This window comes from Electrophorus electricus, chromosome 26 (genome assembly GCF_013358815.1).
Source record: "Electrophorus electricus isolate fEleEle1 chromosome 26, fEleEle1.pri, whole genome shotgun sequence".
Lineage (NCBI taxonomy): Eukaryota > Metazoa > Chordata > Actinopteri > Gymnotiformes > Gymnotidae > Electrophorus > Electrophorus electricus.
In genome coordinates, this window is record NC_049560.1 from 4,677,947 (window position 1) to 4,698,967 (window position 21,021).

General features: G+C 51.1%; 1 protein-coding gene and 1 long non-coding RNA gene across 10 annotated transcripts in view; one reads left to right on the forward strand and one right to left on the reverse strand.

The window, feature by feature from the left end:
- The window catches only part of LOC118240832, a 28,501-nt gene extending 18,417 nt beyond the window's left edge, over positions 1 to 10,084 (forward strand). Inside the window, exons 2-3 of the long non-coding RNA XR_004775668.1 lie at positions 9,603 to 9,714; positions 9,925 to 10,084. This is a non-coding gene — a long non-coding RNA (uncharacterized LOC118240832). The remainder of the gene's footprint in view (positions 1 to 9,602; positions 9,715 to 9,924) is intronic.
- The window catches only part of ptprsa (protein tyrosine phosphatase receptor type Sa), a 162,999-nt gene that overhangs the window by 9,732 nt on the left and 132,246 nt on the right, over positions 1 to 21,021 (reverse strand). For 4 of the 9 annotated variants that reach the window (XM_035523290.1, XM_035523289.1, XM_035523288.1 and 1 more), the window contains 16 exons: positions 20,854 to 20,948; positions 20,206 to 20,459; positions 19,881 to 19,965; positions 19,081 to 19,308; positions 18,152 to 18,312; positions 17,912 to 17,923; positions 17,520 to 17,635; positions 15,454 to 15,501; positions 11,845 to 11,942; positions 8,456 to 8,579; positions 6,982 to 7,157; positions 6,068 to 6,187; positions 4,093 to 4,247; positions 3,284 to 3,569; positions 1,214 to 1,392; positions 584 to 710 (listed from right to left, as the gene is read on the reverse strand). In XM_035523290.1, the coding sequence (XP_035379183.1) occupies positions 584 to 710; positions 1,214 to 1,392; positions 3,284 to 3,569; positions 4,093 to 4,247; positions 6,068 to 6,187; positions 6,982 to 7,157; positions 8,456 to 8,579; positions 11,845 to 11,942; positions 15,454 to 15,501; positions 17,520 to 17,635; positions 17,912 to 17,923; positions 18,152 to 18,312; positions 19,081 to 19,308; positions 19,881 to 19,965; positions 20,206 to 20,459; positions 20,854 to 20,948 (2,264 nt within the window). The remainder of the gene's footprint in view (positions 1 to 583; positions 711 to 1,213; positions 1,393 to 3,283; positions 3,570 to 4,092; positions 4,248 to 6,067; positions 6,188 to 6,981; positions 7,158 to 8,455; positions 8,580 to 11,844; positions 11,943 to 15,453; positions 15,502 to 17,519; positions 17,636 to 17,911; positions 17,924 to 18,151; positions 18,313 to 19,080; positions 19,309 to 19,880; positions 19,966 to 20,205; positions 20,460 to 20,853; positions 20,949 to 21,021) is intronic. The other 5 variants (XM_035523295.1, XM_035523294.1, XM_035523293.1 and 2 more) reach the window with 3 other exon arrangements.

The window sequence follows — 21,021 nt, forward strand, 5'->3', positions numbered from 1 at the left end:
CGCCACGTATCTCCTCACACTCACCCCCCACAGCTCCCCACACTCGCCCCCAGGTATCTCCCCACACTCACCGCCACGTATCTCCTCACACTCACCCCACACTTACCCCCTGCAGCTCCCCACACTCTCCCCCAGGTATCTCCCCACACTCACCCCCTGCAGCTCCCCACACTCTCCCCCAGGTATCTCCCCACACTCACCCCACACTCACCCCCTGCAGCTCCCCACACTCTCCCCCAGGTATCTCCCCACACTCACCCCACACTCACCCCCTGCAGCTCCCCACACTCTCCCCCAGGTATCTCCCCACACTCACCCCACACTCACCCCCTGCAGCTCCCCACACTCTCCCCCAGGTATCTCCCCACACTCACCCCACACTCACCCTCTGCAGCTCCCCACACTCTCCCCCAGGTATCTCCCCACACTCACCCCACACTCACCCCCTGCAGCTCCCCACACTCTCCCCCAGGTATCTTCCCACACTCACCCCACACTCACCCCCTGCAGCTCCCCACACTCGCCCCCAGGTATCTCCCCACACTCACCCCACACTCATCCCCATGTATCTCCTCACACTCACCCTGCCCATCTCTCTCAGCTTGGTGAGCATCACCACGATGGTGGAGTTGTTCTCCCACAGCATGCGCCAGAAGTCCTCCGTGGTCTCGGCTAACGGGCCCTGGGTGGCGATGTAGGCCTTCTGTTGCCTGTTTAAATGCATTAGTCAAGGTGTAATTAAATCACGCACACACACAGAGACCCGGCTCAAAAGTTTTTGCATTGTACTGTTTACTCAAGGATCTGTAAACCATCTGTAAACAGTCCTACAGAAGGCCAAACTTTACAGAGACAAATACAGAGCTTTCATGCACTGCTCCCCCCAGTGTACAGTAATGGAACTACAAATAAAGCCAAGTATAGCTAATAGCAATACGATGCATAGCCAGAGAAATACATACTGTCTTGTTTACATAAGTGTATTTAGTGATGTCAGTGTGACATGTTTATTAAAATGTTTTTAAGCTGTTTTAAGAGTGAACAAACATGGTGCCATATGTCTGCAGTATGACACTTGGATTTGACCTCATTAAAAGTAATAGAGTAAGACAGGAGACAGAAGACACGTCCTGGACACAAAGAAAGTGAGAGAGAGAGAGAGAGAGAGAGAGAAAGACAGACAAAGACACGCAAGTGAGCGGCACCAGCCCACCTGTAGCCATCGATGAAGCTGGCGTTGATGTAGTCGGAGCCCTCCAGCCCTCTGATTGGCTGCAGGCACACGCGGGTGGTCTCGTAGGGCATGATGTTGACCAGGCGGTTCTTGAACTTGTTGCAGGGAAGGTTGGCACTGATAAAGCGAGATGTGTGGGCCTTGGAGTTGGCCAGGCGCTGCAGAGACGAGATATGGTTGAGACGTGAGACGTGCCGGGGGCTGTCCACGCGGCCTCGCTCCGCTCGTTCAAATACAGGACCGTGCTTGAAGACATTTACACATACATTTCTGTCCAGAGCGACTTACTGTACTACACTGTACTTTCTACCGGAGACATATCCTAAAGCTATCTTAAAATATCAGTGTCAGGAAAACTACCAGGCTAAACGAATGATGGAGAACAGTTCATACAGCAAGACAGACAGCAGTAATGCTTTTGGGTTGTTTGTTAAATTTAATGTACATTTAAGTGCTCATTTCTCAATCAGATGCAGAGAAACCTGTCAGCACAGTCACATGTCATAGCCAGTAACACATCATCCCCCGAAACTCTTACTTGAAGTGGGTCACTGTTATTTCTTTTTGCAACAGTGGCATTCCCCTCTTTTAACACACATAGGGACACAAACGCATAACACACACACACACACACACACACATACACACACACACACACACACACACACACACACACACACACACGCATAAGAATGACGGAGAGGAAGGAGTACAGTAAAGTCCTACATGACAGTGGGCGGCTCCTCTATGAGCAACTTATTCCCCCGTGCTGCCTATGTTATCCCCTCATCAGCTCCGTAACGCATGTCACGTGACTTAGTCAGCCGGCCCGCGGCACTGCCAGAAAGTGTTGGAACATTTATGTGGGTGCAGTCCCTGTATCTCTGATTCTCTGCGGAATGGGACCACATGGTGTCTTGGTCAGCCCTTTTAAGAAGTTGCAATCCCTTTTTGTTTATATGACGGCGTCTCCAACGCACTCGATCTCTTTTACTTCCATACCCCCCCCCCACCGCCCGTTAGTCATCAACAGCTATTAATTACCACCTCCTCTCGTCCTCTTATAATTAATGCAGTGGCAGCTCTCAGTCCTCTGGGTCCCTACTGCGGTTACATAACGTGCCCCTGTTGTGGTGATTGCGGACCCTCTGGGAGACGGCACCGGCTCCCGCTTGCCGGCCAACAGACGCACCCCTACATTGCGGAGAGTTGTTTAGCGGACCGTTGCACAGCGTGTTACAGTTCGGCACGCATTTGGGTCGAGAGCGGCTCGGACAGGTCGCGGTGCGGTGCGGCGGGATGTCTGCTGCTCCCCGGACCAACGCCTAGCGAGGCGTTGCGTGCGGCTTTCAGAAGATCGGCTAGAGATTGCCGGTTCGAACCCCGAACGCCGTCGCCGCTGCTCTGTGGGTGGAAGGGAGGGCGTTCCTCTCAGTCAAAGTCTCCTGTCAATCAAAGTGACACTAGCCAATCGCAGATGTCTTAGTGACTGGGGCGGGTAGGGCCTGCCTCTGCGTGTGCATTCGGCTGCAGAGTTCTGTGTAGGACGAGCATGCGCTTGCCAGGCCTGAGAGGGGATCACCATAGCGACACCATGGCGGGAAAGGACTGTTTGGGTGAAACGCAGCCACGGGGTGGGCCATGCCGAACAGATCCAGCACACTCCTCGTTGGGAAATCAGCAACCCTGCAGACTGGGGTGCTCGATCTATTTTAAGTTAACCCGACGTTCCTCAAAAAGGACAGATTCAAATTCGCCCTCATCTACTGTCATTAAGGAGCTTATTAGATCAGACGCCTCCGCTAAAGTGTTAGCTTGTCAGCTAGCAGAGTTCTACAGGGGATTTTCTGCGGGACTGCTTTCCGAGGTCCTAGTAAAGGTTAGGTGGGACTCTCTGATGACGGACAGGCAACGGGAGACATCACAACCAACCCGATTCCGCTGTATTTCACAATTCTTAAATGTGCAGAATTACAGGAGGGCAGCTGTGGGAAAACCAGGCTCGACGCAAGCCGTTCCCGGGCTGCGAGGTTTGTGCCGGTGCGTTACCTTGAACTCCAGCTCCATGCCGGTCACGTGCTCGCCGGCCTCCACCTGCGCCAGCCGCTGGATGTAGGAGAAGAGGCTGCGTGCGGCCACCTCCGTGTTGCCGCAGGCAACCGCCTCCAGCAGGGCGTCGTGGATGAAGCCGTACTGGTCCTCTGTCTGGACCATGTAGTTCCTCTGCGCGCGCATCAGCGTCACGTGACCGTAGACGTCCACCGTTTTCTCGTGTTTGATCCGCTCCAGCATGGCGTCGATCACGATGAAGCAGCCGGTCCGGCCCACGCCGGCACTGCACACACACACACACACACACACACACACACACACACACACACACACACACACACACGCGCGCACGCAGATAGAGACAAGAAATGAACTAGGGAAGCTTGTCGGGGATTCTGAGGCCCCTGCACTCATTAGAATTACTCTAGGTGTTTTGTGCATTAAGGGATCATTTTAATACAATATTCATTTCAAAATTCCAGAATGCCTGGCATGGAAAAAGATTAATTCCATGCCCAGCTGAAGAGAACAGGTGCTATAGTAGTGTGTGTTTTTAAAGAGCAAACGTTCCGAGCTGATTCTCCGAGCATGGCCTTCTCCAAAATGAGTTACAATGGAAATGCATTGAAGACAGCATGAGAAAAAGATAGAGAGAGAGAAGGAGAGAGAGAGAGAGAGAGAGAGAGAGAGAGAAGGAGAGAGCTCGGCCTCACAGCGCTATCCCTCTGTGGCACTGCCCAGCCCCGAGGGAGGGGCCAGCAACGGGTGGGCGGAGCTTCATGAGGTCTGTGTGCTTTGTCTCTCACCTGCAGTGGGCGATGATGGGACCAGCGTCGGGCGGGTTACAGGTCTTCACCCTCCTCAGGAAGGCCAGGAACGGGGTGGGGTACTCGGGCACGCCGTGGTCCGGCCATGCCGTGAACTGGAACTGACGCACCTCCCGTTTTTCACTAGAACCATTCTGAAGAGGGCGAGGTAGAGATGTGGTGGGGAGGGAGAGAGGGAGAGAAGGAGGGTGGGAGGGAGAGAGGGAGAGAGAGAGAGAAAGAGATTAATCTTAGGGAGGGAGGCAGGGGGGAAGTAACAATCCGCACGTCAGTCAGCACAAGCATAGAGTGATCATGGACGCGTGGGCTCAGAACGCCCAGTCCTTGACAACGGCAAAAAAAGTTTCAGATCACAAAAACACACGCCTGGCCACATGAGAGCGAGAGAGAAGACTCACATTGTTCTGTCCTTGTTTTTCCTTTTCTCTTTAAAATGAGTTTTTCCATTTCAGTATTGCTTGTGTTACAGAAGCTTCTCGAAGTAAGTGAATAAATAAATGACATAATTAAGCACAAATTCTCTCTCTTCTGCTGCCTCCTGCTGCATGCTTCTCACACACACACACACACTCACACACACACACACACACTTTCCACCTGCAGCATGTGTGCACATGAAAACAAAGCCTAAATATGCACATACTGCACACAAACTGCCGAGAGGTTCGGCATTTGACAAAAATCTGCCCTTGTCCCGAGGATCCGCTTTGCTCTTCCCCCGGGGAGCCAAAATGGGGTACTGGTGAGGACCCCGAGCATTAGCATTCAGCCTTGGCCAGAGAGCGCACCCCACAGATCTGCCTCACATCCCCAATCCACCCGGCTGACCGCCAGGCGTCGGCCAGACGGCGCGCCGCCAATTACCCAGTGAGCACTCCTCCCCTACTCACGAAGCTAAGTGCTGTGCGGCTCCGCACGCCCACGGTAGATGATGGATCGGAGATGCAGCAGACAGAAAGGTTACGCATTTATTGGTGCATTTGTGTATGCCTGCGTCTCTGTGTGTGTGTGCGTGTGTGTGTGAGGGGGATGTGTGTTGGGAGAAAACACAGGAGAGAACGAGACTGGAGAAAAGGATATAAGCTCTTTCCAGACACGCCTCACCTGTTCCCAGTTAGCAGTCATGTTCACTTCTCCTTATACTATAGTGTTGAGAATCCCCAAAGAGAAAAGTGTTCAGCTCCTGAGGGAAACTAGTAAGATGCTGTGCGTGCATGTGTGTGTTTGCGCGCGCGCGTTTGTGACAGACACTTTTCTCACTTTTTTTCAGAGCTTTTCTCCCGGTGGTTGGGAGAGAGAGAGAGGTAGAGGCGGGTTTGTCGCTCGCGTGGCATCTGCTCAGCTCTGAGCCTCCCGTTTCCCTCCTTAATAGCACACGGTTCGAGCGGAAGCCCCTCGCTCCTAAAAGCAGGTGACGTTCGGGTATCCGCGTACAAAACTTCGGTCCAAGTTTAGTCGGCAGGCCTCTCAAGTGCGTTGCGGCACGCTGAAGCTGCCACAGCTGACATGACACTGCTGCCTCCAAAACCACTCAAGCCTTCGTATTGTTCCATCTTTGATGGAACATTTTGGGATAGTACACTAGTCCTCTGATGTTCAGGAAAAGATCTCAGTCATGTAAATGCAAGCACTCTGCCACTCTGCAAAGTTTAAGCACCGACTCGAGGCCATGCTGCGGCAGTCTGTTCAAGGCCTGAACATCTAGCTTTCTGGAATGTTCTGAGAAGTTTTTTTTAATGAGCAGCAACATCAAAACGGTATCGAAATGTTGCTTATATGTATGAATGTAATAAAATATGATTTTTTTTTTTAAAAAACATAATGCTTTGTCTTAAGCTCCAGATGTTTTTCAACCCTCGAAAACACCTCCCCGGGCTCGGCGCGGTACCTGGTGTGGCCTTCTGAAGTTACGAGGGTTAGCTTGAATTTGGTCAGTGGTGGTTGGGACTCCTACCTTATGCAAGGAGAAGGTCCGCACACAGAAGGTGGCCAGCTCGATGGTGTCCAGCAGGGTCACCTGGGTCATGCCATACGTCTCTGTGGCCCGACTGGGCCAGTACTGGTCACACTTGATCTGGAGGCAGACAGAGAGATGGACGATATGAACAATGGTGGTGGTGGGTAGGGGTTTGGGGAGGCTGGGGTTATCCACTCCACAGGGCAGAAAACATCGCTGAACAGTTTATTAGGTGGAAATTCACAGAGTGTGCAGGAAGGCATCTGATCTGACGATAGCTCAGCCGACTCGCACACCGGCTCCCGTAGCTATGATGTCAATCGCTTTCTGAGTGACCAATTTTGCTAGTGTGCATCTAGTGGCCAGACGTAGCGGCAAAATTCCGTAAAGCCTGACATGCGTCAAGTCTCCATTTAAATAAGTTTGAAACACCTGGCTCCGCACAGATGTGCGAATGCACACACGCACGCTCGTACCGCCTCTGGCTGACGGGGGTGTGTGTGCGCGCCCCAGGACAGGTGGAGTCAATTCAGGCCCCGAAGAGGGTCTGATTACATCTCTCTTTGGGAGGGGGGAAGACAGTAAGGCATGTAGGTAAGTAAGCACGGAGTGAGAAGTTTGGGGGACCGGGACGCTCCTGGGCGACTGTGTTTGGGGAGAGGGAGAATTCCCTGCTGAGGGGCAAAGACGCTCCCTCCTTCTCCCGCTCCAGCTCCACATCCGTTACCCGAAGGTGAACTTCACTGAACCCGTGGACATCGATCTTGGCTGCTTAAACAGTCAATGAACTTTCCACTAAAACGTACCATGAGATAACAAGACCTGCGTTATCATCTGTAATGGAGGAGTGGAAGGATTATTCTAACAAAGGAATCCCTGGCCGAGGCGCTACGGGCTAGAACGACGCTCACCCGGGATTTCTCCTCTAATCGCGTCATCATGACCACAGTAGCTGCTCTCTGCTCCCACACCATCCGCCAGAAATCCCCAAACGTCTCAGGCAGTGGGCCCTGTGTGGCGATGTAGGCGTTCTGCTTCCGGTAGCCGTCGATGTAGTTTGCGTTGATGTAGTCGCTGCCCGCGATGCCTGGAGAGAGAGAGGAGGTGGGGAAACTGTATGCCGAGGAGCCAAAATGGTGGACACCGTGGACAGACTTGCTCAAAAGTTCGGAAACCAAAATGCCGGATGTTGTGAAATACAGGCAGCACGAAATATAGGCAGCAGCGGGTAAGAAACAGGCTCCTAAGCACTTTGGATGGAAATCAATCATAGAAAATAATTCAGCAATGGGTCGGGCTCTCTCTTTCTCGCTCTCACACTCAGGGTGGGGGTCTGATTTAGGGTTTGATCCAGACTGTGCTACACACGCTGGAATTAGACCAGGCTAGAAATCAACCAGTCCCCACCCTCCACAGTAAATCTGCCCCTAAAGTGGGTCCGGTTGGCCTTTACTCTCTGAGCCCTGCCTCTAACGTTCAGGTGGGGGTGGTGTTTTAGAGGTGGACGTTGTGTCTGGCTCCGTCTGACCCCCGTGAGACAGAGAAGATATAAGGTACAACACCAACTGTGTGCGGTTCCAGGCTGAAAATGCAGACAGGCAAATGTTTAAAATGACGTTTAAAGAATGTTTAAACACATTCACAATTAAGTCCACTTCCGGTATTGTGTGCTCTCTAAAAACATAATTGAATGGTTTCAGGCAGTTGGAGAAATTATTTTTGAACACAAAAGATTACAATGGCACCCGTGTTCAGGGGTAGTTTTAAACCAATTATACATCCTCCAAAACGATAAAAATCAAAGTGCTTAGTTCTTCAACTGTTGGCGCCTCACAAAAAGGCCAAACACAGGGCTATGGTGCCAAACTGTGGCTTTCATGATTGAACAAACAGGAACATCGGATGAGGTGCATTTCCAAGCACTGAGAAATCAGAGAAGGCGGTGTGGGGGGCATGGTGTGGGGTCTGTGGTAGGGAGTGGTGTGGGGTGTATGGTGGGGAGTGGTGTAGGGTTTATGGTGGGGTGTATGGTGGGGCGTGTGGCGAGGCGTGTGGCGTGGCGTGTGGCGGGGCGTGTGCTGGGGTGTGTGTTGAGGTGTGTGGCGGGGCGTGTGCTGGGGTGTGTGTTGAGGTGTGTGGCGGGGCGTGTGCTGGGGGTATATATATATATATAAGAAATTGCATGCTCATTGTTCTTACAACAAGGTGATAACCTTCATGTGGATGTGGTTACGCAGCCTATGAGACTAACGTCTAATCGGTGAGGATACTCTTCATTCAGCACGTATCGCATACATTACGCGCCACGCATGCCCGGTATCCCCGGTATCCCCGGGGAAAGGCGCAGGAGAGGATTGTGGGAAGTGTAGTCGGTTGGAAACTGACCGTCGATGGGCGCCAGGACCACGCGGGAGTGGTCGTAGGCGATGACGTTGGCGTAGCGGTTCTTCGGCTTGTTGACCTCCAGGTTGGAGTGCTCCCAGGTGAACTGCTGGCCCGGGTCGACGGACTGCGGGTGGAGGCGGAGAGAAACACCGTCAGGGGGCGTGGCACCACGCGCTCCGCCTTCTTTCCCGCCGCCGCCTGCACGCGGACGATCGCGTTCCAGCGCGGTAATTAAACGCCAGCCAGCCGCCGGCTCGCGCACGAGAGCGTCCGGCCCTACGCCTCTCAGACGGATCAGAGCAACCGCGTCAGGAGTATTGATAAAAGGGTCCGCGCTTCCCTCGGGACAAAAAACAAAACAAAAAACGGATGCGGCAGAAGTGGAGAGTGTGTGTGTGTGTGTGTGTGTGTGTGTGTGTGTCCAGCTGTCCCTGACGCTCGCAAGATAAAGTCTGTCGCACTCTTTATATGAGAATTTCTGAATAAATATTCTATTCCCCGTCAGGGTAATTTAGTATTCCATTATGATTCGGGGGCTCCAGGCGAAGGCGGGTTTTCTCTCCCTTTCTTGCCCAGCTTTACCGCTTGAAGGATGTTTTCATTTAGGTGTGTGGCAATCCGAGCCGAAATCAAGGCTAAATAATCCTCACAGAGGTCTGACGCATCCGTCTCCCCTGCAGTGATTACAGGCAGGAACACTCCCCCTGCCGGCCGTGGCGCTGCACTGCAGCAAGGTTGGATTGCACTCAGGAATATTTAGAGAGAGAGAGAGAGAGAGATGTGTGTGTGTGTGTGTGTGTGTGTGTGTGTGTGTATATATATATATATATATATATATATATATATATATATAGAGAGAGAGAGAGAGAGAGAGAGAGAGAGATAGATAGGAAAAATTAAATATTTATTTATACATTTATTCATGATGTGAATTATAGTATAATTAGTGAAATAGTAAAGCATTATTGACTAATGCTAATGCTTACTTTATTCCAAGATGTAAATTCATAAAGTGGAGTTTAGAAAGAGTTTAGAAATTTCTGTAAAAATATTCAGTGGCAATCATGAGTTTCGGTAAACAGTTGCCTTGGCGGCTGAACCGTAATGAAATTGAGGCCAGCCCTGCTGAATAGTTCTTTTCCCTCAGAGACTCGGCGTGCTTGCGGCCAGTCAAATGACTTCTGCTGGAAGGTGGATGACAGATGGTGAATGGCATAACCTTGCTCATGCCCCGGTGTAGTTCCTCTGATGGTACGTCGGTAAGTGCTGGCCACTCCTGGACCATATAACCGTCCACGTGATTGTGCAATACTATGGGCCTTCTGAAATGGAATTTCTCATCCCTGCCTCAGAAGCTACAAATAACCAGTCTTTTTTCTCTGGAGCTCGCTCTGTCTGTCGCTCTCCCTCACTTTCTCTCTCTCCCCCTCCCTCCCTCCCTTGCTCCTTCTCTCATCTTTCTCCTTCAGCACAGCTTGCCACTGAAAACCAATCAGTCAGAACTGGAGAGCCCGGTGTGGCACAGATGAGGAGCCGTGCATCAGGAAAATAACAAAATTAAAAGTACACTTCCCCTTTTAAACCAGTTATTTATTTTTCTGGAGAGAAAGAGTGAGTGAGTGACTGAGTGAATGTGTGTGTGAAAGTCAGAATGTTATCCTCTCTCTCTCTCTCTCTCTCTCTCTCTCTCTCTCAATCAATCAATCAATCAATCAATCAATCAATCAAAAGGCTGGCCGGGGTGGAGTACGGCTTCCCCTGCCCTTCTCAGACCTGCACTCTTACAAGTTACACCGAAACCTCCCAACCTTCAGATTTTCTCATAAAAAAATAAAAACATTTCTGGTCAATGGTAAATCATAATCTTGTACCGTAATTCTAATCATAAACAGTAATGTTTATAGACATAATATGTAAAACTAGGGTGAAATATTAAAAACATCCAACTCTGCCAAACATCAAACTCGCTCCTTATGTGAAGTGCTTCCTTTCATGCATCAGGTCCCACTGAAAGCACAGTTGCTAATATGACATGGTACTGTACACTGTGAAAACACCATAGTAACGCAGCAAGTGCTCACATCTGGCCGGGCACCATTTTGGCTCAGGCTGTGTGCAAATGGCTAAGCCGTGGGAGAGCCATGGGCTCCGGCTGCTCTTTCCTCAGGGGTCAGGGGTCAGGGAAAGTGCTTTTCTTACAGTTATGCTTCATGGACGTCTCTGAACCCTAACAAAAGGGGATACTTTTATATATTGCATTACCTTTTCACCCTGGGTTCACGGACATATGTTATTAAAGGGTATAAGATCCGAATCCAGTGGATAGAAAGAGAAAATATAACCTCTGACATTTAATCACACGGGGAACGAATCTTTAAAATTTGAATTTCGCAGCTGTGGATGTGAGGAGCATTATCTCCGCAAAGCGATCTCAACTCATGTCTCACCTCCAAGAATTTTATTCAGTAGACTAATGTTTAGGTGATTTCATGGCCTTAATAAGAACACCTTTTTTAAGACTCTTGTATTGTCAGCGCCAAAAAAAAGAAGGGCCTTTACCAAAACTAATCTTAAGATGAAATTCTCATAAACCCATATCATAACCTTATTATTATAGTATTACAGATTTCTTAATGATTACCGCTACGTGGTTACACTCCGACGTGAATCTATGCTCTGACTGAAGATACTGATTGCGAGGGCGAGGTGAATGACAGCCCCAACCTCATTCTCCTGCGACAGCAGTTAGCTGCCCCAACCTCATTCTGCTGTGACAGCAGCTAGCTACCCCAACCTCATTCTCCTGCGACAGCAGTTAGCTGCCCCAACCTCATTCTCCTGTGACAGCATCTAGCTGCTCCAACCTCATTCTCCTGCGACAGCATCTAGCTGCTCCAACCTCATTCTCCTGCGACAGCATCTAGCTGCTCCAACCTCATTCTCCTGCGACAGCATCTAGCTGCTCCAACCTCATTCTCCTGCGACAGCAGTTATCTGCCCCTACCTGGTACTCCTACGACAGCAGCTAGCTGCCCCTACCTCACACTACTGTGACAGCAGCTAGCTGCCTCTACTTCGTACTCCTGTAACAACAGCTAGCTGCCCCTACCTCGTACTGGTACGATAGCAGCTAGCTGCCTCTACCTCGTACTCCCGCGACAGCAGCTAGGTGCCTCTACCTCGTACTCCTGTAACAGCAGCTAGCTGCCCCTACCTCGTACTCGTACGATAGCGGCTAGCTGCCTCTACCTCATACTCCTACGACAGCAGCTAGCTGCCTCTACCTCGCACTCCTGTAACAGCAGCTAGTTGCCTCTACCTCGCACTCCTGTAACAGCAGCTAGTTGCCTCTACCTCGTAGTTATACGATAGCGGTTAGCCGCCCCTACCTCGTACTCCTGTGACAGCTTCAGGTTGTCGTTGGCCTTGAGGAGATCTGTATGCTCAGCCAGTTCTGTGATGGGGATGGGGGGGTGATTCATCATACCTGCAACCCCAATGAGACAGGAGGAGAGAGAGAGAGAGAGAGAGAGAGAGAGAGAGAGAGAGAGAGAGAGAGAGAGAGAGAGAGAGTCAGTATAGCTGCCAAAGGCAACACCATAGCAGACAGTCATGCTTAAAAAGGGGGAAAGAGGGGAGGATGGTTTGATGGTGAGGTCAGTCTGGGTGGGCTGGAGCGCTGAGCCAGGGTCAGAGCTGGGTGGGGCGGGGCGAGTGGAGAGGAGGGTGGTGGGATTTAATCAGTCAGGATGGAGCCAAGGCTGGGTGAGGTTAGGGAAGCCGTCAGACCAGGCCAGAGCTCTGAATTCTGATTCTGGGCACTCACCACAGTCCAACAGCCCATGTAAAACCTACAGTGTACAAACGAAATTAAGGCAGGACCTGTGACTGACTGCTAGGACGACGGAGAAACCTCAGACCAATTACTTTTTAATGCCACTGGGACAAACTGCTTTTAATAGATAGCATCACAGTGATGAGAGTTTTGGAACTATGATGATAAAAGGAGAGATTCCCCAGAGCCTGTGTGCTGCACACGCCTGAGTTATGCAGCTAAGACAAATCCAGACAGTCCTTCTCTGCTATCTGAGGAATAATATTTTCTGCTGCAAAAGACAGCAGAAAGATCTCTTCAAACCGACTAACAAAATCAATGACTTGGAACAGCTTCAGAAATTAGCTTGGAGAAATATTTCCCACTCTACAAAGGGTATCTCGAAATCTGAAAATGTGGAATGAATTTTATCTAGTGTGCATCGTGAATCAAAACTTTTCCAATTTTTCACAAGAGGAGAAATGAATGTAAATAAAGACTAATTTGCATTTCTTTTGGGGACATAAAAAAGAAACAGAACCCAGTTGACTTGAGTGTTCGCAATAGAACATATTAACAAGCAAACAAATATCTGAATGGTTCAAATGTAGATGCAACAAAAACAAAAAAAAATCCCCCGTCTTTCCTTTGGGCTCGATGCCCGTTATCATTTCTTCTTCTTATATGTCCTAAGCCCCCTCTGTCTGCTCCCCCTCTGAGGACCTCCCATGGGTTGTGCGGTAGACTTCCGATGAGTGGGTGGAGCCCTGGCCTTGGTCAATCGGGGGGGTGGAGCCCTGGCCTTGGTCAATCGGGGGGGTGGAGCCCTGGCCTTGGCTAAAAGGGGCGGAGCTTTGGCCTTGGCTAAAAGGGGTGAGGGAGGTGGAACCCTGCCCTGGGCTCATCGGGGGTGGAGCCCAGACCTGGGGGGGGGGGGGGGGTGGTCTCAGGGTGAGACAGCGTGGGTGCATATAGCTTCACTCCACTCCAGCGAAAGCTAAGCAAGCACCAACCACCCCCCAACCACTGACGAGTAGCAGGATTATGCCACAATGTGTTCGGCCATAAACCAGACAGAGGCCCACTGACGCATCCCACGCCGTGTTAGGCACTATGGGAGTTGATCACGTTATGAGCACTACATTGTCCATGTGAGCAACGCGCCCCTAATCTTCATCCCAGCCTTTTTGTGCAGGATTTTTAGCTGGTTTGGGGTTTTCGCTGTGGCGGAGGTCAAAAGTCGGCCAAACGTGGACGTCTCTTTGAAATGTTTGGCGCGCTTTAATTAGGTATGCATAATCTGCATAATCACATTAGCTAACGTCCATTTCCCTCTCCGCGTACCACGAACCTTTGCTCTCGCGGTTTTCACGCCAACAGCTTAACGGCTGACGCCATTAAGGCAGAAACAACAAGATGGGTTTTTGACATCGGTGTGCCAAAGCCCCGGTAAATATGCCTCCTCATTAAAATAAATGCATAAATAAATGTAAAAAAATATCCATTAACATCTCTAAAAGGTGAGAGGAAAAAAAGTGGACACCTTGTCCATTTCCTGTGCGTGTATTTGCTTCCATGCCGGTCTGGCTGAAGAAGGCGCTTCAGAACAATGGCATTACGACTCTAGTCTAAAGTCACCCAAGGGCCCCAGGCCAAAGGATACTTCATTCCTTTATATTTCACAAAGAAGTTTCATTGATTTTTTTATCTCCTTAACATCTATTCCACTTTATTACCTTTTCAGGGCCTCTAAAGCTGAGACAATGGCCTCAGGAGGCCGTCCTGACTAAATAACGAAATAATAACACAAATATTTTTATAGCGCATTACAATATTATTTTGACGCCAGTGAATGGAGACTAGCCGGTAAAGCTGCCGGCATCGCGGGGGGTGAGAGCGAAGCTGCGTGGAAAACGATGCAGCGCCCCCTACAGGGCAGAAGCGGCAGCGAGGTCCCGAGCTTAGGGTCTGAATCCGAATGAGGCGGGCCTCTCTCCCCCTCCCAGCTGAGGGTGGGGAGAGTCGGGGTCCTCTCCCCTAGCTTCGGGCTCTGAACTCCTGGCCAGATCTCTCCACTCCAGAGACCCCCTCACACTTCCAGCATCGTGATGAGTCCACCTCCGCTCAGGGCCTGCCAGCTTTAAAAAAAAAAAAAAAAAAAAAAAAAAAATCCATGTATTTCACAACGAAGACGTGCTCTTCGCTCCTTCTGCGGATCTGCGGCTGAGCAAATCTCTGTGCTCTTATTTCCTGTTCCAAGGATTCGGGGTGTTTACTCGGGGTACGGACCGGCATGCAGGGCTTGCGGGACGCACAGACTTTTTTGAAGGGAAGGTTCCATCCATCCATCCCCTCCACCCCCGCGCCCCCCCGGCCAGAGACGGCTTGCTTCATGGCTCAGATTCGTCTGTCTATCCTGGCAATCAAGATGTGATCAGTGAATGCAAGCAAAACCCCGATTTCATTTTCTCATATCCACACTCAAGTTGCAATGCTGAAAAGTTATCTATCTATCTATCTATATAGATAAAAGGAATATGGGAAAAAGAGGCAGATATGAGTTTTATATATATATATATATAATATATATATATATATATATATATATACACACACACACACACCTTTTTTTCACTTTTTCTGCCTTTGTTCTATTTTTGATCACACTCATTTACATATAAAGGGGACATAGTTTGTCTTGCCGTTGTTCTCGTTTCTCTTTTTGGAGCCTTACGTGTGCGAATACGTGTACACGTCCGTGTTGGATCAAATGTCAGCCTATTGTTTGTGGAGGGTTTAATTAATTCTGCTAGTTATCTGGGCCTGCAGAACGCCCCTGACGGAGGAGAGCAGAACGGGGGCGGTGGCACCACCCACCCCCAGCCCCACACCTCCTGTCAGCAGCGGGGGCGGAGGTTACGCGGTGGATTAAGAACGCGCAGCCCATCAGCTGGTGAGAATACGGCAGCGGCAGGAAAACAAAACCGCAAAACACAAGCCGTGTTATGAAAAGTGAAACATTAGTGCTAAATTTGCGATTTCTTTCCTTTGATAGCAGCAAAAACAAAAAACAAAACAAACACACACAAAAAAAATGCAAATGTATTCATAGAGCACTATCAATTATTTGAAAATGGGGGCAGTGCTAACACACACAGCAGAATCAAAAATGCAAAAAACTAACTTTCAGAGTCAAAAGAGGCTTCAGTCAGAGGGCTGTTCAGATCAGAATCTGTGAAGAACAGCAAACAGGAAAAAGAAAAACAAAAAAATCCCTTTAATATGCCGACAATCAAACAGGAAGCAAAATACCCCCGTCTGAAATCATAATGAGATGCAAAACAGCAATAACAGCCAACACGAAGCACATCATATGCGGAAAATTCATATTCATGTCCTCCCCTTATTTTTGTCTCCAGAATTCCCTACTCCAGGGTCGGGGAGGGCCGAGTGTGGGCTCTCTCAACAGGCATCGAGACGGGCACCAAAAATGATATGATGTGAAACTAAAAGACTCACACCCACCGGGCCCCTCTCATTACGGCTGAGGCTGTGCGCTTTGCCATGGGAACACTGTCCGCCGCGTCTTCATAGGCTACCAGGCAGCCAGAAATAACCCAGGGAAGCAATCCTGGCAGCACCGAGGCTGAGAAGGAGGACTAATGTGTCAAGGTTCATCATTTTAGCATTTTGACATCAAAGAGTTTCGGAAATAATGAAGGATGAAAGCTGGGACTTAAGCGGTCTTCCAGACCATATTAGGAAAAGGAAAATAAAGCCACCAAAATTCCTCCTCAACTGGGAAGGTGTTGCCTGATCACTGCTCTAAGGTCCCAGGTGCCCAGGCTACAGCTGGGGTCTGTGTAGTTGTGTGAACAGTTGCACCCTGTGTGTGTGTGTGTGTGTGTGTGTGTGTGTGTGGTTGATGAGCGGAGGTGAAGGAACGAGGAGGCGTAGTGCGGTGAAACGCTCAGGGAGCGCTCAGTCAGCATTCAATGTCAGGTGCCGGACCGGACCAGACCAGACAAGGCCAGACCAGAGTAGTGGAGGAGGCACTCAGGGCTCTCTGGAATCCAGGCAGGAGAAACGGTGATGGGTTACCTGGTGTGTGCGTGTGTCTCTGTGTGTGTGAGTGTGTCTCTGTGTGTGTGTGTGTGTGCGTGCACATGTAATTCATGTTAAAGCCATCTTAAGGAAATAGAGGCAAAGAGAAAGTAGAATTACTGAGAAAGAAGAAAAAACTCTGTGCGTGTGTGTGTGTGTGTGTGTGTGTGTGTGTGTGCGCAAGACACACAGAGAGAACCCTGGGTCATTAAGCAGCCACATCCGCCTGTAATGCCCCACCACAAACAAGCTTAATGACTACATCTCCAGCCTTCCTCCCAATGGGATGAGGCAGCGTTAACATCCGGTGCTGCGCCTGCTCTGTACAGCCACGGGCTCCGTGCTGGAAGCCGTCCGTTTTGTGGCACGTGCGCGGACCGAGGTGAGCAGCAGTCGGCTCTTCCGCGCGCGGCCGGCTAACAGAAACACGGCCAAAACATTCTGCAGCCACCTTAATTGGTCTCAAACCTCCGTTAAATTAAATTCACCGTGCAAAGGGATAATGGCATGACTTGCCTGGCCAGAACAATGGCGCGGGGAAGACAAATATAGCCCTTATTAAATAAAGTGGAACGTGAATGCCAAGAGGACTTTAAAAAGGGACTCATTACATCCTGATGGAAGACCATGCTGGGGTGGGGTGGGAGGGCAGAGCAGACAGAGAAGGAGAGAGAGAGAGAGAGAGAGAGAGAGAGAGAGAGAGAGTGAGAGAGAGAGAGAGGGAGAGAGGGAGAGAGGGAAAGAGGGAAAGAGGGAAAGAGGTCAAAGCAAAGGTTGAGTGCGACAGAGAGGATAGGAAGAGAGATGGCAAGAGAGTGAGGGAGAGAGAAAGATGGAGAGAGAGAGAGAGAGAGAGAGAGAGAGAGAGAGAGCGCTTCCACCCCGGGGCTTCTGGAGAAGGCAAGAGCTCGTGTGTGGTTGGGGACCGAAGGTCTCTGAGCGATCGATATCTGGGGGAGACGGAGAGGAGCACCAGAGCACAAGAGGCCACAAGTGAGTGTGTGTGTGTGTGGGATGTGGACGGAGGAAAAGACTGCGTAGCTTCATTTCCAGGAGCGCACGTAAGATGCTTTGGCACTTGAACCAGCGCGCATTTGTGTAGCCCTGTGTGTGGAGCTGTGTGTGTGTGTGTCCGTTTCCATCTACCTGGCGTTTGGAAGTTGATGCGTCTCATCTCCACGGGGTCGGTGGGGTGGTGTGGCATGATCTCGGCGTTGTTGAGCAGACATTTTGTGCGCGGTTCTGACTCCTTCCTTTTGCTGCTTAAAATCGAGAAACGCAAAAACAATCAAAGAGAGAAAAGAACCGACTCGCCAAGGGGCGGGGCTTGTACAAACCTACCAAGCGCTTGCGCAGGTGGAGCGCACACAGTGCGAGCGCGTGTGAGTGCAACCGGCAAGCAGCTCTCGGTTTTGGCCATGCGAGCCCCCCCCCACACACACACACCCCAACCCGTCTAACTAAACTCATCGGTTATGCTTAGGAAGGCTATTTCCTTTTGCCTCTGAAAACTGCAGTAAAGTACAGCTAAGCCTTACCTGTCAGGTTTGCTGTTTCCAGAGAAAGCAAGAGAAGGGAATGAATGTACAGGGGTGAGGGGAGGGGGACACAGAAAATCAATACAGCGCATTTAAATTCACAGATCGTGCGTCAGACAGAACTCATCTGCATTAGGAGGGATCTGTAAAAGGCGGGGTGTGTGGGTGTGGGTGTGTGTGGGTGTGTGTGTGTGTGTGTGTGTGAGTGAGTGTGTGTGAGTGTCCAGCGCTTGTACTCACTTTTTATACAGCAGAATGGCGATGACTATGCAGATTATGAAGACCACGGCCAGAACAGGACCCACCACCCAGATGAGGCCGTCCCCGCCCGTTTCCGTGGGCTGGGGGTCCACGTCTGGGACCGTGAGGATCTCCGTGTAGGGGCTGGACACAAAAGTCCTCTACGGGGACACAGACACACGGCACGCGGTTAAGGGCACTAAAACAGTAAAACCAAACAGGATTTTGGCAACGTCCCTCTGGGGAACATCACACTTGCGTCTTTAGGTGCAGGCCCGACAAATAAAAATAAACTAAAAACATCTCATCTGCTATAATATGACCCACGCATTAATACATGCCCCACCTACTAAAATATGACCCACCCACTAAAACATGCCCTGCCTACTACAATATGACCCACCCACTAAAACATGCCCCGCCTACTACAATATGACCCACCCACTAATACATGCCCCACCTACTAAAATATGACCCACCCACTAAAACATGCTCCGCCTACTATAATATGACCCACCCACTAAAACATGCCCCGCCTACTACAATATGACCCACCCACTAAAACATGCCCCACCCACTATAATATGACCCACCCACTCCAATATAACCCAGCCAGTGTTTAGTACAAATGCACATTCTAGAGATTGGAGACTAACGCAGTTTCACTCCTACAGTGCCACTACCCCACAAAATTTACTGTCTTCTCAATTCTATCCTGCTGAATTAACAATCACTGTGTCCTCTCCTAGAGTGGCCACTGCTTTCAACTGGACTGACTGAACCAACATATTTGTTCTATACATGGGGGAGGGGTGTTTTCTGAGTAAAAGCCCTACACCCTACAACTCTACCCCCTACCCCCTATCCCCTACACGGGTGAGGAGCTCCGGGACGGAAGGCGCTCCTGCCTGCTGCCCCAGTTCGCTCACCACGCCGGTGGAGTTGAGCTCGGCCAGGATGAAGACAGCGTAGTCCTGGCGGGGCTCCAGCGCTCGGTTCTCGTAGCCGTTGTAGACCATCTTGTTGCCCAGCGTGAAGGTCGGCGGCACGGCGGCCGGCCTGAAGCTGGCCGCGATGTACGGCTTCCTCGCGTCCACCTGCTGGAGCTGCTGCGCTGCCCGCACATGCCGTGACCTACCGTCTCCGTCCCTCAGAAGCTTTGGAACGAGAGCGAGGGAGCGAGGGAGGGAGAGAGAGAGAGAGAGAGAGAGAGAGAGAGAGAGAGAGAGGGAGAGGGGGAGAGAGAGAGAGAGAGGAAGAGCAGTATGTTGGGGGAGGATGGAGACAATGGAATTATAACAGGAGCTGGTCAACGTTCACGCAACATTCAACTTTTTTTCAATCTTAATTTGCTCTCTGCTCCGCGCTCGGTGGAACACTTGCTGGCGCCGTGCCCAAACTCAGATGTACCGAGTTATGTGCTAAAGCACCAAAAAGGCCCATGAAAACGATGGGAAAATCAGATCACCCCGCACGTGACGACCTGCTGGCGGTGCCTCGGGGTGAGAAGAGGAGGAGGAGGAAGTGTAATCCTAGCTACTCTTGGCTCAGCTTGGCCTGACCGGGCCCGTTGGGAGCCTGAGCTCTCCGGAGGTAAGACGTGAGCGCCTGTGCTTTGTTGGCGATCTGCAGGACCGGATCTGGGACTGGATCAGGACCGTATCTGGGACTCGGATGAAGATGCGGACGTGGGGGGTGGGGTGGGGGGTGCTTTGCAGGCACTGTTTACCTCTTCTAGGTCCATCTCGTCTGGGCTCTTCATGTGCCTCGGTCCTCTGGCCTTCTTCTGTGGGACCACCACCACATAGATTGCCCTGCACACAGCCGACGCAAGCGACCATGTTAAACAGTAAAACAGTAGCATTAGGACCTGGAATTCCAAACATGCTTTCCCCACGGGAAACCCGGACCACCCCGTGTCCGGAGTCATTACTGTGCAATTTCATGAAGAGTGAGCCTTCATTTTTGACGGCAAGCCACTTCTAATTTAGTCAGTGGTTTACCAGCTTTCGGGTCTGGCTTCGGCCCGTCAGTACGCCACAAGACGAGCTCACCTGATCATGTCCCGGGCCTCGAGGGGAGGCAGGTTGAACACCGGCATGTCGTCCGGCTCTCTCCTGCGGTCCGGCTCCGGCCGGCCGAGCGGGATGGGCGGGGCGGTGCGCGCCAGCAGCCGGTGGCGGGGGACACCGTCGCTGTTCTCCTGGCAACTGATGCGGAACTCGTAGGTGCTGTTGGCGCGCAGGTTGGTGATGAGAGCCCGGGTGGTGCGGGCGTCCACGTCCACTTTCTGCCGGTTGTACTCGATCTGCGTGGGACGGGGGGGGGTGCAGGCAGCGGGATGGGGCAGGGATGAGACTCGGCTGAGGTGGGCGGTTGTACCTACGGGCGCTGTCTCCACAGCAGCCTGGCTTCTCACCTCGCGGCCAAGGCCGCCACTTGCCTTCATCTTAAGTCAACGAGATACGAAACAGCGTCGGGCAGCACGGTGTGTTTTCTTTCGATGCCACCGGCATTTAAGCCAGCGGCGGCCTCTTTCCTGAGGCGACGGACTGAGGACGCTCGGTCGGAGGTCATTCTCTGCCAGGTCGAGGTAAAAGGGGCGAGTAAAATGTGACGTGGAAGGCTGTGGGTGTGACGTGAGCAGGCTGCGGGGAGGGGACACGCGGAGGTGAAACGCCAGTTGCCGGGCCGCTACTCACCATGCAGCGGTACGGGAAACGGCTGTCGGAAAACTTCCACGCCAGCAGCACGGTTGTCTTGGTGACCAGCTTCACTGTGAAGTTTTTAGGTACATCTGGCCAGATGGATACAGATGGGAATGAAAGAGAGAGAGAGAGAGAGAGAGAGAGAGAGAGAGAGAGAGAGAT